General features: G+C 38.7%; 2 protein-coding genes across 3 annotated transcripts; one reads left to right on the top strand and one right to left on the bottom strand.

Moving 5' to 3' along the window:
• Positions 1 to 895: 895 nt before the first annotated feature.
• LOC112197953 (RNA-dependent RNA polymerase 1) lies at positions 896 to 6,567 on the top strand. Of its 2 annotated transcripts, none has more exons than XM_024338934.2 (5): positions 896 to 1,030; positions 1,504 to 2,038; positions 2,233 to 4,118; positions 4,587 to 4,737; positions 5,428 to 6,567. In XM_024338934.2, exons 2-5 carry the CDS (start codon positions 1,526 to 1,528, stop codon positions 6,253 to 6,255), a joined length of 3,378 nt encoding a protein of 1,125 aa, XP_024194702.1. In that variant the 5' UTR covers positions 896 to 1,030; positions 1,504 to 1,525; the 3' UTR covers positions 6,256 to 6,567. The 2 variants fall into 2 exon arrangements, with proteins under 2 accessions (XP_024194702.1, XP_040373996.1); XM_040518062.1 differs by having other exon boundaries at positions 901 to 1,030; positions 1,487 to 2,038.
• LOC112197955 (loganic acid O-methyltransferase) lies at positions 6,276 to 8,972 on the bottom strand. The gene is made up of 3 exons (XM_024338940.2): positions 8,748 to 8,972; positions 7,243 to 7,911; positions 6,276 to 7,117 (listed from the first exon to the last, which is right to left on the bottom strand). The coding sequence occupies exons 1-3, from the start codon at positions 8,859 to 8,861 to the stop codon at positions 6,776 to 6,778; spliced, it is 1,125 nt and encodes a 374-aa protein (XP_024194708.1). The 5' UTR covers positions 8,862 to 8,972; the 3' UTR covers positions 6,276 to 6,775.
• Between the last annotated feature and the right edge of the window lie 7,512 nt (positions 8,973 to 16,484).

Below are 16,484 nucleotides of genomic sequence, written 5' to 3'. Positions count from 1 at the left end.
GGGTAAAATGGTATTAAAAAAATAGTAAAAACAAAAAAAAAATCTTAATGGGGTATTAGGGAAGACCTCCTTAGAGTGTTTTGGGTAAGAGAGAATTAAAAAAACTTAGTGGGGTAAGTGGGAAAAAAATCTCTAAAAATGGTGTAAATGGACAAAAACCCTTTGTTTTTCTAGCCGGGCCCCACACTCCTATCAATAATTTGAACTCTGGTTAAATTTTCTGCCTCTGGTCGTGGACTCTAGTTAGCGGTGGAGCATGGGTAATTCGGTCAAATTAGACTCTATATACGCGACTGACTGAGGCGTTCCACAGTTCAAGGGAATTGCATTGAGTTTTAGATTTTTAAAATCTTCTAAATTAAATTAGGAAGGATCTCTTTAAAATTCCAAAAGAGCCATCAAAAACATAGGTTTCAAGCTTTCAATTGTTTGAAAATAAATGTGTTATAGAAAACAATGTATCACTTTCTCTTTATTGATTAAAGATTTTGTGATGCGAACGTGCGGGACTATCATATCTCACATCGTCTTCAATGTGGTTACACTTCACTAAGATTATTGATTTCATCTTAAGTCTTATTCAACTACTCAAGTAATTAAAAAAATTAGATTATGCTAAATTATAAATTTTGATCCGAATCATTAATTGAAATTAAATTTTAATTTAGTATACATTAAGCATGATCCATCTCATATGATCAGCACAATAACTATATAAATTCTTTTGTTTTTTCAAGTAATTTGATTAGTGTCATCGATCATAATTTCCGACCATAATATAAATTCTTAAATATGTTACCCAAATTACCCTTCTAAACGGCGTGGGGCTAAACGTCACTTGCATACATCATCATCCTAAGTAGTTTAAGGTAAAAGGGAGTGCGTAGGAGGGAATCACAACCTTTCTTCTTCTAAATACTTTTGTAAACAGAACACAGTAGTGGAAAAAGAGACTCTCTGCTTGACCATGAACTTGACTTGGTTTACTTGAATCTCGGACTATCTACTCTTCCTCTGCAAATCAGCTAAGGTTTCTGTTCTCTATCTTTTGTCTCTCTTCTGGGTTTTTACTGGATCACTCTTTGTTTCGTTCGTTTCATGCTTTCATTGAAATTTGGAACAATGTCGGTTACTGTTGCTGTTTTTCTTAATTCTTCGATGATCCGTATGAAGTTCATGTAATTGTTGATTGTTTTGATACTATGATCACTGTTTGCGAGTCGTTAGTTTTGTTTGATGACGCTGTTTATGATGATTGGTATAGTTAGCTACTGGGTTTCATTGTTTGCAGTTTTTGCTTATATTTTTTCTGAATTTTTGCTCTTTTTAATTTTTGCACAATGAAATTTGTGTTCTTTAGTCTTTACTAGTATAGATTGATCGCTCTGAACTACAAAGCTTCAAGTATTTTTAGTACGAAATTCAGCTTCATTTTTTTAACTTTAAATTACAAAATTCAGCCTCAAGTGATTTTTGTAACAACAGTGATAAACATAAATGCAGTGAAGAAATTCAATAGAACCAGATGGGGAAGACAATACAGTTATATGGATTCCCTTCTGGTGAATCTGCCGAAAAAATTAAGGTATTTTTGGAGAGACATACAGGAGAAGGAAGTGTTTTTGCTCTTAAATTACGGCCGGCCAAAAACGGGGGAAGATTCTATGCTATCATACAGTTTCAGTCCACCCATCAGGCTGAGATTATCACCTCTTTGGCTAAAGCTAGGCTGTGGTATGGGAGATCATATTTGAACGCTCGTCCGGTGGACCTTGATATTGTACCAAAGCCAAGAACTTTTATGCATAGCTTGCAAAATTTAGTATTGCATGTTGGCTGCCAGGTTGCGAATGATAAGTTGTCTGTTTTGTGGAGAACGGCTGAAGTTTCAGTGGACTTTGGGATTGGAATGAGGAAATTGCAATTTCGGCTGTTATATCGTCAGAAGTTATATAGACTTCAGCTCTCTTATGAGAACATCTGGCAAATTGAGTTGCATCGTCCACGTGGTTGCACTGCAAAATATCTTGTCATTCAGGTTTGTCACCTTCTTAATTAATGTTGGAAGCTAATTGTCTTCCAGTAATCTTCTTGGCATTCATATATTGAGCATGCTTGCAACTGGAATTAGCAAAATTTAATACATTTTCTCTTATTGCATAGTGATAGTATGATTACTTTCTTTTATGGCATGCCTAACCTTCCATATATGATCTTTTGTCCGATTATTAGTTATATGGAGCTCCTCGCATCTACCAACAAGAAGAAGCATGTTCTTCTGGAAATGTATATGACGACCCTCTTATGAACTACTTTAGGGATGTCTCTGATGACCAATGGGTTCGGACCACTGATTTCACTCCACGAAGCTGTATTGGGGAGTCATCTTCATTATGTTTAGAGCTTCCTTCTGGTCGCCAACTTCCTGATTTTGAAGAAAATTTTGCTTATTATAAGGAGAGTGATGGGCAATTTATCTTGGAGAATGGCTCAACTTTCTCTTGCAACCGAGATCTGGTCCCTATTGTTGGTTCTCCTGCAGGGGTTGATTTGCCATATGATATCTTGTTTAAAATAAACTTGCTGGTTCAAATGGGTTGTCTATCAGGGCCGACACTGGATAATAGTTTTTATAGGCTGGTGGATCCACGAAGAATAACTTGTTCCTGTATAGAGTATGCCCTAGATAAATTATCTAATTTGAAAGAGAGCTGTTATGAACCTGCAGTGTGGCTTCATGAGGAATATCGGAAGTACCTGACATCAAAGAAACCTCCAAAGCCGGCACTTATCTCCTTAGATTCTGGTTTGGTATATGTACGCAGGGTTCAAATAACACCATCTAAAGTGTATTTCTCTGGTCCTGAGGTTAATGTCTCAAATCGCATACTGCGCCAGTATTCCAGTGATATCGATAACTTTCTTCGTGTTTCATTTGTTGATGAGGAGATGGAAAAACTCTATTCAACAGATTTATCCCCCCGTACATCTACTAGGAAAACTCGCATCTACAACAGAATTCTTTCTATTCTCAGAAACGGCATAGTAATTGGAGAAAAAAAATTTGAGTTTCTTGCATTCTCATCAAGTCAATTGCGAGAGAATTCGTTGTGGATGTTTGCTTCAACCTATAAAGTTAGTGCTGATAAGATAAGAGCAGGGATGGGGGATTTTCGCAAGATAAGAAACGTGGCAAAGTATGCTGCCAGATTGGGTCAATCTTTTGGCTCTTCTACTGAAACTCTAAGTGTTGCCAGGAGTGAAATTGAAGTTATTCCTGATGTAACCGTTATCTGGGGTGGAGTCAAATATGTGTTCTCCGATGGGATTGGGAAAATATCAGCTGATTTTGCAAAGAGAGTAGCCTCCAAATGTGGCTATAAAGCGTTCACACCATCTGCATTTCAAATTCGATATGGTGGTTACAAAGGTGTTGTAGCTGTTGATCCAACCTCGTCAATGAAATTATCACTTAGAAAGAGCATGTCTAAGTATGATTCTGAAAACACAAAGCTAGATGTTCTAGCATGTAGCAAGTTTCAGCCTTGTTTTTTGAATCGTCAGTTGATAACTCTTCTGTCTACACTTGGAGTTCAAGATCATGTTTTCTTGAAAAAGCAAAGAGCAGCTGTACAACAACTTAATGCCATATTGACTGACCCATTAAAAGCAGAGGAGGCTCTTGATTTGATGTCTGCGGGTGAGAGTACAAACATCCTCAAGGAACTGCTGATGTGTGGTTATAAACCTGATGTTGAACCATTCCTTTCAATGATGCTCCAAACATTTCGGGCATCAAAGTTGTTGGAATTGAGGACCAAAACAAGAATCTTTATCCCAGACGGAAGAGCAATGATGGGATGTCTAGACGAAACAAGAACCTTGGAATATGGGCAGGTGTTTGTGCAAATCTCTGGAAACAGACAAAGGCAGTTATTTGATGATTCATTCATGCATAGTGGAAGCTCATCAGGCAACTGTTTTGTTATTGAGGGAAAGGTGGTTGTTGCAAAGAACCCATGTTTACACCCTGGTGATGTGCGTGTTTTAAGGGCTGTGAATGTGCCGGAGTTACACCATATGGTGGACTGTGTGGTATTTCCACAAAAAGGACCAAGGTAAAAGACATCTTCTTTGTAGTACTACAGCATGGGAACCTGAATTGATTAACATTGCTGGTCGTGATATCATTATTGACTTTTGACAGATTTATAATTACTCTATAGTCTGTTGATCTATTACTTAATGTTAAAAATTAGAAACTTTGAGGCTGCTGTTATATCTAAGTGGGGATTTTGAGTTCAGGAATTATGTAATGCTGCCTATTTGGATATTGTTTATTTAGCACAAGATATATCAGTATTGAATGCTGCATTTCATTGGCATGCAACGGATCTCCCATTTTCCTTTCTAGGAGCAAATGATTATATATGGTTTACATGCTCTATACAATTTTTTAGGCTTTCAAATTTGCAGGACTTGGTTTTTCTGTAGGCGTCATTTGTTAGAATTTCTTAAATTACTTGCAAAATATTAATTAGTTGTGTAAACGTGACTAGTGATTGAAATCTCATTTATAATGCTAGGCCTCATCCAAATGAATGTTCTGGAAGTGATCTTGATGGAGATATTTACTTTGTTTGCTGGGACCCTGAGTTGATTCCTCGCATTCAAATCCAACCTATGGATTATACCCCAGCACCAACTGTAGAGATGGATCATGATGTCACAATTGAGGTATTACTTTGACTAATCATATGCTGTGTTAAATTGGGAGTTTCTTCAACTATATGTTGAATTTTTTTTTTATATTATTTGGTCTTCCAATTAAGATATTTAAGTGCCAATGATGACTCCTCTTTCCCTCCCTCCCTTCCTCCCCTTTTCTGGTGCGCCAGTATATAGTAATGTAATGCTATATGGCATTTCTTAAATGAACAACACACTTTTTGCGAGTGTTTTATTTGTAGCTGTCATTTTAAATCAGGTACTTGGGAGTATTCAAGTTATTTCTCACTACTTCTGGGTGATTTTTTGTGGGGTTTGATTGTTCTGTTCTTAGAAGAAAAAAGAAGTGTCTTTAGGTTAATTTGAGTCTTTTGTTTTTGTTTGCATTTGATGTTTGCTGGAAAGAGATTTGATGTTTGCTGGAAAGAGAACTTAACAAGTTTATTTTGAGTTCATTATATTCATTAATTAATATATACAATGAAGAGTAGAATTGTATGGGAATAGGATTTTACTCACAAACAGCATACAAATCCTAGAAAAATGAGCCAGTAACCTCCATCACACTGGTTAGAAAAAGGTTATTCAATTATGAAATCCTTCAAAGCCACTCTATTGACTTAAGCTTTCATGCGTCTGTTGATGTATTTGCACTTGAGCAATTAAATGCTTCAATTACCTCTTCTTTTTGTGGTGCAGGAAGTAGAAGAGTACTTTGTGAATTACATACTCAATGATAGTTTGGGGATAATTGCCAATGCCCACACTGTTTTTGCTGACAGAGAGTATGGTAAAGCAACGAGCACTCCATGCATAAAGCTCGCGAAGCTATTTTCAATTGCTGTAGACTTTCCAAAAACTGGCGTGCCAGCTGTGATACCACCAGAACTGTATGTCAAGGAATATCCAGATTTCATGGAGAAGCCCGACAAAAGCACCTATCTTTCAAGCAATGTGATCGGACAGCTATTTCGTGAGGTGAAGGACATTGCACCCCATGACAGCTGTATTACATCCTTCACTCTTCAAGTGGCAACAAAATCCTATGACCCTGACATGGAGGTTGATGACTTTGAGGATTACCTTGAAGATGCTTTCTATTACAAAGGCAATTATGATTACAAATTGGGAAACCTGTTGGATTACTATGGGATCAAGACAGAGGCTGAAATATTGAGTGGGAGTATTATGAGCATGTCAAAATCTTTCACCAAGAGGCGGGATGCAGAGGCTATAAACATGGCTGTGAAGTCATTGAGGAAGGAAGCTAGGGCCTGGTTCAATGAGAAAGGAACTGGAATAGATTCTGGCGATGATGTCTATGCAAAAGCCTCAGCTTGGTATTATGTCACATATCATCCCAAGTATTTTGGTTTGTACAATGAGGGAATGAAACGTGACCATTTTATCAGCTTTCCATGGTGTGTTTATGACAAGCTGGTTCACATAAAAAAGGACAAAGTAAGGCAAGCGCCGAGCATGTCATCTCTAGAAAGTCAGTTGAGGTATGGCTTGCATTTGTTCTGATGAAGTTGGCAGAATTGAACTTTGTTGATGGTGCTGATGATCAAGACTTGAAGGCAATTTCCTTGTATAATATCCACCTCTGGTTTGTTTTTCATTTGTTGATGGTGCTGATGATCAAGACTTGAAGGCAATTTCCTTGTATAATATCCACCTCTGGTTTGTTTTTCATTTGTTGATGGTGCTGTTGATCAAGACTTGAAGACAATTTTCTTGTATAATATCCACCCTTGGTTTGTTTTTCATTGTTGATGGTGCTGATGATCAAGACTTGGGCAATTTTCTTGTATAATATCCACCTTTGGTTGTTTTTCATTTCTGGCAGATTCTGATTTGAAAGCTTTTAATTGAAGTCCTTGCAGTCTTGCACAATTATGGTCCTGTGAGTTTAAGATTGATGTAGCTTCAAACAAAATGCGGATCTCTTTATTCATCTTCATCATGAACTCTAAATTGGAGATCCAAGTTAAGTACATTAATTGACATACAAATGCAACAAAATAGAATTTGAAATTTTTTCCAGTCATTCACGCTTGAGAACAGCAAGCAGCTGACTTTGCTCGTGGCACCTTGAGTTTATAAGGTCAGACTTGTCTGAAAGCTTTTGAGCCGAACGTTGGAACATTTGATCCATAACCTCATGACTTCCAAAATGTCCGGCGAACATTCCTTCCATTGCAGCCCGTATATGCATCACCCATTGTGGTATGTCAACTGGACCTTTCATCCATGCTGCTGGGTTTGAAGACTCCATCCTCTCAATGCTAAAGCACCCATTTTTAACCACAAGCCCCTCCAACTCCTCCAGTGAGGCAGCGTAGAAAGGCAAGTTGAAAGCATCCACTTGACCTTCATCAATCAATCCCTGCGAATGTGTCGGGTGTTTCATTTATTTCAATCCGGATGCAATATATATGGTTTGCTTACCAAAGTAATTCGTGCACCAAATAAAGTGACATTGTCGGTAAATAGTTGTAGAGAATTGATTACCTCTTTTTCCATATCCATGAGGCTCGATGATATCGCATCGTACATCATGCCGGATGGGGTTTGAGAATAAGGCATGCCTTTATGATTTCCAGACAAGACCATCACCATCATTCCTCCAGGCACAAGCTCTTTAGCCCTCGCATCCAGAAAGTTCTCCATTTCCTTGGCAAACTGGGACATGTAAGCATCAACCACTTCATTAGGGGCACTTGTGTAGTGAATCCTCCCTTTGTTCCATGCTGGAGAGGCCTTGTCTTGCAACTCTTCTGGCAACTTAGAGAGCCAGTGGAGGGAAAGTGAGGCGTGCACAAGGTGGATAGAGGACTCCGGAAACAGCCGGTCCTGAAAAGACCCCGGTACCCCTGCTGCAAAGTATTGCTTGTCTTTGGGAAGAGAGGTAAACAGGGTATTGAAGTCATTCAACACTAGGTCGTTGAAGAACACTTGAAATTCAGGCATTGTTTGATGATCATCAGGAGCAGATTGGGATCGGTACTTTTGTTGCATGGCTTCTAGTATGCTTTGCATTGTCGCGAAAGTGTTTGGCCCAGTTGAACATCCCAAGTCTGCAATACGAATAGTGCTTGACATTGAGGAGAGGTTTTTCATATCAAGCTTCTCAGCAATCACCTCCATGATCTTTTCCTTTTCAATCTCTGCAGCTTTTTTCTGACAAAATATTCAAGAACAATAAGCTAATAATTCGATCATGTTGCCATGCATTATTGTTATTATGTTACTGTAAAGTTATCAAGCCAAGGACAATTTAGTTGACCAATAAACCAAAGCTTATTACTAGGGAAGAGAGCCTTGATAAAAAAATTAAGGCTAAATTAGGTGTTAGCTAAAGACTACCTTGTAAGTAAAATAAAACGCAGGAGTACGGCAACTAGGCTTGTATCGAACTAAGATTGATATATAGGTGGTGGCCTTTCTCGGAGAGAATCTTAATTGAAATATATGTAAAGTTCGTACATTTCCACCAGCGAAAGGCTAAAGTACTCGTGGAGCCGTGGTTACTCGAATATCTATACCCACACTCAAGCATGTTCGGCTTTGAAAAACTAAAACATCTTGGCCTAGTACATAGCACTCGGACACCTTTTATTTACAGGCTGATCAATTGTTCTTGAGAATTTGAAATTAAGGACCACCTATAGCTAGGAAAAACTAAAATCATGAACTGAAAAATCATGCTAAATTAGCATATAATATCGAAACTATATAGGAATATCGTGAAATGTTGTGTATATAACTATATATGATCCAATATATGAGATAATCTGTAGAGACCACCAGCTTCTCCTATTACACTGCGTGCTAGATCAAAACGCTCATTTCACACTGACCTAAATCTCATGCAGACTGCAGATAGACAGAAGATGGTATAGATCGATGCCTAGGTAGCACACGCATGCAGAAGATATGATAAGTTGTAATTGAGAATCCGTGCATTATATATGAGAGGTATAGGATTTTCGGAGCAGCTAGTAGAGTATATATACCTGGTAGTAGGAGTTCTTGGAGTAGCTGTGAGTGCCGTTTCCACTGTTCATTGGCATTGAACCTGTTATCGATTTCGTGCAATTATTTCCATTCATGGGAACTGAGTTTGCCATGAATCTTTGTGAATTGCAATAGAAGAAGTTCTAAGTAATGAAGAGTACGTCCTACTACCGCAGGTGTGGCATTATATAAATAGAGGAAGAAGGTGGAGAGAGAGAGAGAGAGCAACGTGGTGGTACCAACCACAAATGCTTTACGCACTAATTAATCCTAATTTACTATAATGAATTATTTAATTCATATTCACAAGTTAAATGGATATATATATATATATATATATAAATGATTCTCGGTTACGGACGTCCGTAACTTTCAAAATCTGCAAATTTGCAACGTCAGCCGTTGGATGTGGTTAAATGAAGCTCTACGGCCATGATTTAAGCAGCAAACAAAATGGCAAATTGATACGACCTGGATTTAATATAAAACCCACCTGCAAAGGTTTGAGTTGAATCTCGATGGTTCTCAAGTTGTCTTCTTTAGAACAAAGAATAGCACAACTTTGTCCGTTTCTTCAGTCCTTCAAGCCCACCTCAACTCCCGACCTAAATTCAGTTACTTCAAGGTTGCTGCGTACTGAAGAGCTTCACTCCTTCAATCCTTCAAGACCACCCCGGAGTCCAAATCCAGGCGACCAGCCGACCACGATCGTCGAGCAAGGCAGCAAGGTGCTGCATTCCTTTCTCTTCTTCTCTCAGAGTCTCAGAGATCGAATGCTCCTTCTCTTCTACTGCTCTTCTTCTTTGGGGCAATCGATTGAATGTAGTGTAAGATTCAATTTTGTTGTATTTATTCAATTCAATTTGGGGATATTTTTAGGGTTAAGAATTGATGTTGATTTCAATTTAGTGGGTGTTGATTTAGGCTTTGCTGACTTGCTCTGGAACACTGGAAGTCTGGAACATGCTCTCTTGCTTACAATTTATTGTGGGTTTCTTCTCTTTCTTCCAATTCGATGTGAGGAACTGACTCAACTGAGGACTGAGCCACTGGGGAACAATGGTTTCAAATTTATTGGTATGGTTTTAGTTTAATTTTCTTATTGGTATGGCTTTTAGTTTGATTTGTTATCAAGTTTTGCAATTGATGATAGTTGGAAATTGTGTGATGCAATAATTCAACACTCTGACATGTTAATTTAACGTGCTCTGTTTCTAGATGTTATGGGTAATGTTCTCTTGCCATCGAAGTTGACAAGTTGTTAACTTGGCATCAGTTCGAGCAATGGCTCTTCATCCATGTTTAAAATTGAGAAACTCTTCATATTTCTCTCTCTTTGTGTACCTATTAGATTGTTGTTGGGATTCTGCCAATAGGATGGATTCAATATGGTTTGAGAAGATAGGATAATCATAGGGTTTAGGAGAATAGAGACTAGACTGGTACCTTTGGACAACAATCTAATACTTTCGGTTCTTTTCCGATGGCATTAGACTGCTGTTCAGATTCTGCTAACTGTTTAGGAAGAAATATAAAGTACTCACTCCCAATTTGGCCAAGTTGAGTGTTTGTCAAGGCTGCAAATACTTATGGGATTTAGAAGTTTATTAGTAGCTTGAGTTTTGGGATTCAATAGTTCAACATAAAACATCACCTTCCATATATCTTCCTTTAAATATGTTTCTGTGCCTGAGCTAAGTCAGCTTTGTCTTATATTAATTGAAGGTACAAATGATAATACTTGTTACATCTATGCAGATTATAGCATAGTGAACGATGACCAAGCATCACCCTGATTTGATCATGTGCCGGAAGCAACTAGGGATTGTCATTGGGCCGCTCTGCCAGAACTGTGATGGGTCGTTGTGTTATCTATGGAGGAGTTGGGATTTCTTATGCTTACTATTGCTCATTTGTAGTTTTTGTGGAAAGAACTATTATGTATGAACAATTATGTATGTTAGATAAATCAGAACAATTGTGGAAATAACAATTATGTATTATGTATGTTAGCAATTCAAATCCACGATCTTCACCTGCTTTTCCTCTTGCACAGTTTCCAGCAATTAGTGATAAGGTGGTCATCTTGGTACACAAGCTACCTTCTAATCAATACATCACACATCACCTGCCAATTGTTCACATGTTGCACTCTGCATTTACAACCCCAATAGAACACTAGCTCAAACAAGTTCTCATACAAACATACAAAGAAAAAGAGCTCTTTTGGAGCATTCTAAGAAAAATTGCTCTCTTTTTTCCCCTCTTTTGGAGCATTCTAAGTGATGCAATTGCTCATTTATTTCCTTATCAAGAATATAAAAAAGATGAACTCAGATTTCTTACTAAAAGCCAATTCCTCAATGAAACAATAAAAGGGAGCAACAATCAGATGCAGATAAGGCAATCAGCATCCATCAACCCATATTTCATTTCTTTCATTATCAAGAATATATAAGGATAACAGCGATTACTCTATCTGTTTCAGAATCCAAGTCGATGATCTTATCTCAATATCCAAAACTATTGAATTGTTCACAAAATGGCAGACAACGATAGCTAGTAATTAATATAACATAGCAAAGAACAAACTTTTTCTGCTCAATCTGATCACTGCTTTATACTTTGCTGCTATGCTGCAAAACTAAGGACAAACTTTTTCTGCTCAACTCTTTCCTTCTTTATACTCTGCTTCTATGCTGCAAAAAACAAGTCTTTGAGATAAAGTCTCTTCAAAAGCAGGGGAACGCAGGGGAACTTAATTGTCATCATCTTCATCGAAGGAACTGGGGTCCTCATCTTCATCAGTTGATATTGGCTCGTGATCATCTTCATCCTTGTCCGCATATTTTTCAAGAACAGAACTACATGAAAATAACATCTAATTAACTACATCCCCATATAAAAAATGAAATTATACAACGAATAAACAAAGTTCTTCACAACGTTACCTATCGTTAGGCATATTAAGCGCCGTACAGTTTCGTTTATCATGTAATTGCCCATACAAACCACAACCATGACATTTCCACGTTGGATCCCTAATTTGAGGATTTTTGTTATTTTACACAAGTATGTGTCCTAATTCAATAATCTTAACAATTGATCTTTTAGATTCCTATGCAATAATGATGTCAACAAAAAATCAACCAAATCCATAATAGTTGTTATATATATACATGAAACTGAAACAGGAGGATAAGCTAGCAAACTAGTTGTTTATTCTTTCTAGCTAGTCGAAATGGCAACTAGCTAGCAGCAATTGATGTAGTGATTTTCTCATAAATCAAAACAAAAAGACAAAAAGTCAATCGAAATGCAACTTCAACTAGGCTTTGCCATTAAAAGGATACCCTTCACATAAAGTGAAATCGTTTAGTTATCTCCATGGACACCAACTATTTGGTATCTTAAAGCAAAAATCTGATTCTCTATTAAAATAAGGGGGGTGAAATTTGCAAACCACACATCCTTTCATTTTTTAAATAATATTTCATCCCACAACCTTTGGCACTTTCTAAAATACCCTCGACAAATTCTCTCTCTCTCTCCCCTATTCCCCCCCCCCCCCCCCCAATCCTCCTAAAATACCCTCCTCCTTTGCCTCAAAAGCAAATCCGGCATCCAATCCAAACCCAAACACGATCACAATTTTTAACAAAGATACATACACATTTAACACAACTATAAAGCAAAAACAGTGAAATTATTCTTCCTTACTTCTTCTTCCTCAGGAAAAGGTAACATTAGGCGGCGACCACGTGGGCAGTGGATGCGGGTTGATTGAGATTGAGATTAGGCTTGGGCTGGGCGGCCTTCGAGGTGGGCCCGGAGGAGAGCAAGAGAGAATCGTGGTCATTGTCGGCGCAGATGATGTTATCGTCGTCTTCGAAATCGGTGGTGCTAAGATTGATCCAGGAGCACCTTTCCAGTGAGGTGAAGAAGGCGGAGGCAGCGTTGGTGCTGACGCACCACAGCACCGACATGCAGTTGCTGGTCTCCATCGTCGTCGGATCCACGGTGGGTTTTGATCGGAAAAAAGATTTGAGTCTTTAATGGAGTTTTGGGAGCTGGAATGGAATAGCGCGTCGACATTGCGGGTGGGGAGAGCGCGACGTCGATGGCGTCAAGGGAGGAGGTCTTGAAGCCCTGGGCGTCGAGAGCGAGGGCTTTGAGGATGTGAGCGGCGACGTTTTTGGGATCGAGGGCGATGGCCTTGTTGGCTTCGTCGAGGACTTGCTTGGAAAGGGAGGCGGCAGAGGACTTGGAGGAGGCGGATATGGCTTGGTCGAGGAGCTGGGCGCCGAGGACGAAGTGGCGCTTGGATTAGATGCCGGATTTGCTTTTGACGCCGAGGCGGAGGGTATTTTAGGAGGAGGAGGATTGGGGCTGAGGAATTTGGGGAGGAGGGGGTGCAATAGGGTGGGAGAGAGAATTTGTCGAGAGAGAGAGAGAGAGAGAGAGAGAGAGAGAGAGAGAGAGAGAGAGAGAGAGAGAGAGAGAGAGAGAGAGAGAGAGAGAATCTGTCGAGGGTATTTTAGGAAGTGCCAAAGGTTATGGGATGAAATATTATTAAAAAAAAGGGCAAAATTATGTTTAGTCTCTGTACTAAGCCTCTCTCATCGTTTTAGTCCCTAACATTCTAATTTAATCTCAAAAGTCCCTGAGGTCTCAATTTCTGTCTAATAAGTCCTCACCGTTAACATTCCGTCAAATTCGGCCATTAACTTGCTGATGTGGCAATCCAAGCTACGCCACCTCAGCAATTTGCATGTCATGTAACCTTTAAATTGTCCAATATACCCCCCTTTACATTTTCCCCCATTCTTCATGAAAACTCCCTCCAAATTGATTGAATTTTTCACTCTATACCCCAATTGTAGCAGTAACAAATAAAGCATTTATTGAAACTCTAGTAAGAAACATAATTAAACACAATCAGATAAGACTCAGACTTGGCCATGACTAGAAAAATTAAGCTCCAGATTGAAATGCACGCACAACCATTTAAACATAATTAAACACAATCAGTCACCATATCATTCTCATTCAGTTCTTTCGATCTCATGGCATACAACATTACCACTACAAGTGGAAATCCATATCTTTCATCAAAACATTACCTTCTTCATAATCATTCCAATTCCTCCCTTCTAGGGGGTAGTCTCAGCTAACTTTCCTTAACCCAGACCTCCATGTATTCATCTCCACCACAAAACAACATTCAAAATAATCTTAATTTCCCAACAAAATCAAATTCACAGTTAAAGGCTTGGGTTTCTTACCCTATTTCAATGTTTTGTCGAGGCCAAAACTCCACGACATATTGGAACTCGCTGTTTTCATCAGATCCTCATCATTCCCTTAAGGCTTTATAACAATCAAGACCAGAAGCTCTCCTTCCAATCTGAAGTCCATTGTTTCCTCCAAACCCAATATTCAAATATTGTAAATCGAAGAACTAAACATCAGAAATCCACCAATTTCAAGGCTGGAACTCAATTAGATAATGAAAGAGGCTTCAGGGAAAGATTACCAGAACGATTGGACTACGCCGGCATACACAGCGTAGCTATGGTAGTCCACGTGCCAGCTTGGTGCGTGTGGCGGCTCTGATCTAAACCGAAAGGCGGCGTCTTGGAAGCGTGTGGGTGTTAAGGTGCTTATTCTAACTATGAAGTGGTTTAACTCGATTCAAGCTGGAGTTTGGAGAATGGACTAGCACAGATTCGGAAAATCGGGCAACGGCGCGTACGACGTTCCAACCAACGGTGCCACCACTAACCAGATCTACAGAAAGGCTAGATTGGCTGTCTCCTCGACAAGATATGGCAGGCCCAAAGTAATAGCTTCGACTATGGCTCCGGCCGCTTCGAGAATCGCGGCTCCTTCGAAGACAACATCGCAACCGTAATGCCCACCCACATCTTCAACTCCGCCAATCACATACCCCAACGTCGACTGGTGCGAATCGAATTGATTTAAATCTGGGTTTGGGTAACAAACAGATTGATTTGGATTTGGGTAATCTGAATCCAAATCCTCAACCCCAAATCACCATATCCGAAAAAGACCTTAGGGTTTTGGGCAAATCCGATGATGTTTTTGGATGGTAAGCTTGGTAGTGGTGGTGGAGAGCTCAGTGGTGGTGGATTTTGCTCAACGCATGGCTCCGTTCGGTGGTGGCCAATGGACTTTGGGTGTGAACAAAAGAAAGAAAAGAGACAGAAAGAAATTAAAAAGAAAGAAAGAAGGAAGAATAGGGGCATAGTGGACATTTTACCATACACCTCGCTTACGTGGAGCTGACGTGGCATCTAATTGTGTGTCACGTCAGCTAGTTAACAGACTTATTAGACGATGAGGACCTATTAGACAGAAATTAAGACATCAGGGACTTTTCAGATTAAATTAGAATGTCAGGGACTGAAACGATGAGAGATGCTTAGTACAGAGACTAAACAGAATTTTGCCCTTAAAAAAATGAAAGGGTGTGTGGTTTGCAAAATGAGGTGTGCAAATTTCACCCCCCCTAAAATAAATGGATCAAATATATACCATCCATCAAACGGGTATGTAGAATTTCTATTTGGGGGAAAAGGACGTCTAGTTTAAATATATATATATATATATATATATATATATAGCTTTATCTTTCGGACCAAAAAAGAACACGTACATTTCGATCCAAAAAGTGAAAGCACTTATATAAAGCTAGCTAGCTAGTACTATGACAATATATATTGAAAGGTTGCCAGAGATCGAGTACAATATTTCAACAAGGAATAAATTACGTCCATCGATATAAAAAAGGATCCAGCAATTACCTGAAAGTATTGAAACCACTTGGATTACTGTGTGCGTTTCGTGAGTTGTGCTTAATTTGCTCCAAAAGTATTATTTTGCGGAGCTTTTCATGAAAGCCGACATCGGCATACATGTAGTGAATGAATGCTTATACATATAACTGTCCAGAACCAGCTGGCTAGCAGACTGATCTAGTCCATGCGACAGGGTATGGATTGGTCCTGGTTTACATAAACATTCTGAAAAGAAAGCAGTGGTCCTGCAGGAGGTACTCGATCGATTCATATCACATTGACCGAGTTCCCAAGACTAAATGTGTATATATAGTAATCGTATATATACATGCATCTTTTGAAGTGGTATACGTTGTTCTTATATTTTTGTTACATTGGAAGAGAATCTAATGACCTAGGCTAGCTAATTTTAACCCAATTCTCAACTCTTAATTCTAATGACCTAGAGAATTGGGTTTGAGAATTGGGTCAAAATGACCTAGGTTTGCAATGAAAATAGAATCTAATTAAGAATACACACGCACATATACACACACATAGTCCTTCTCTGCTAATAAGGAGGGTCCTTAAATATTAATATCTAAATATTTCTTTGATAGACTCACTTTTTGATCGCATATTCACATCTCGACCGTTCAATTTTTAGATATATATGAGTAGATCATCTCTGCAAATTTTCAGCCAAATTGATAATTATTAAGGCATTCAAAACTGCGATTTACAATTATAAATACGAACGGTTCGAGTTGGACAGATTCAGTTCATTCATTGATTTAATCTAGTTCGATACCTTAACAATCATCAATTTGGCTGAAAATTTGTAGAAGTGATCTATACTTTAGGACCTAAAAACTGAATGGTCGAGATGTGCTTCTCTGCTAAGTTTCCTTGATAGACTCACTTTTTGATCGCATA

Source organism: Rosa chinensis, chromosome 4 (assembly GCF_002994745.2).
Source record: "Rosa chinensis cultivar Old Blush chromosome 4, RchiOBHm-V2, whole genome shotgun sequence".
NCBI lineage: Eukaryota > Viridiplantae > Streptophyta > Magnoliopsida > Rosales > Rosaceae > Rosa > Rosa chinensis.
Note: the sequence above shows the minus strand (reverse complement) of the source record. Positions and strands in the feature narration are given on the sequence as shown.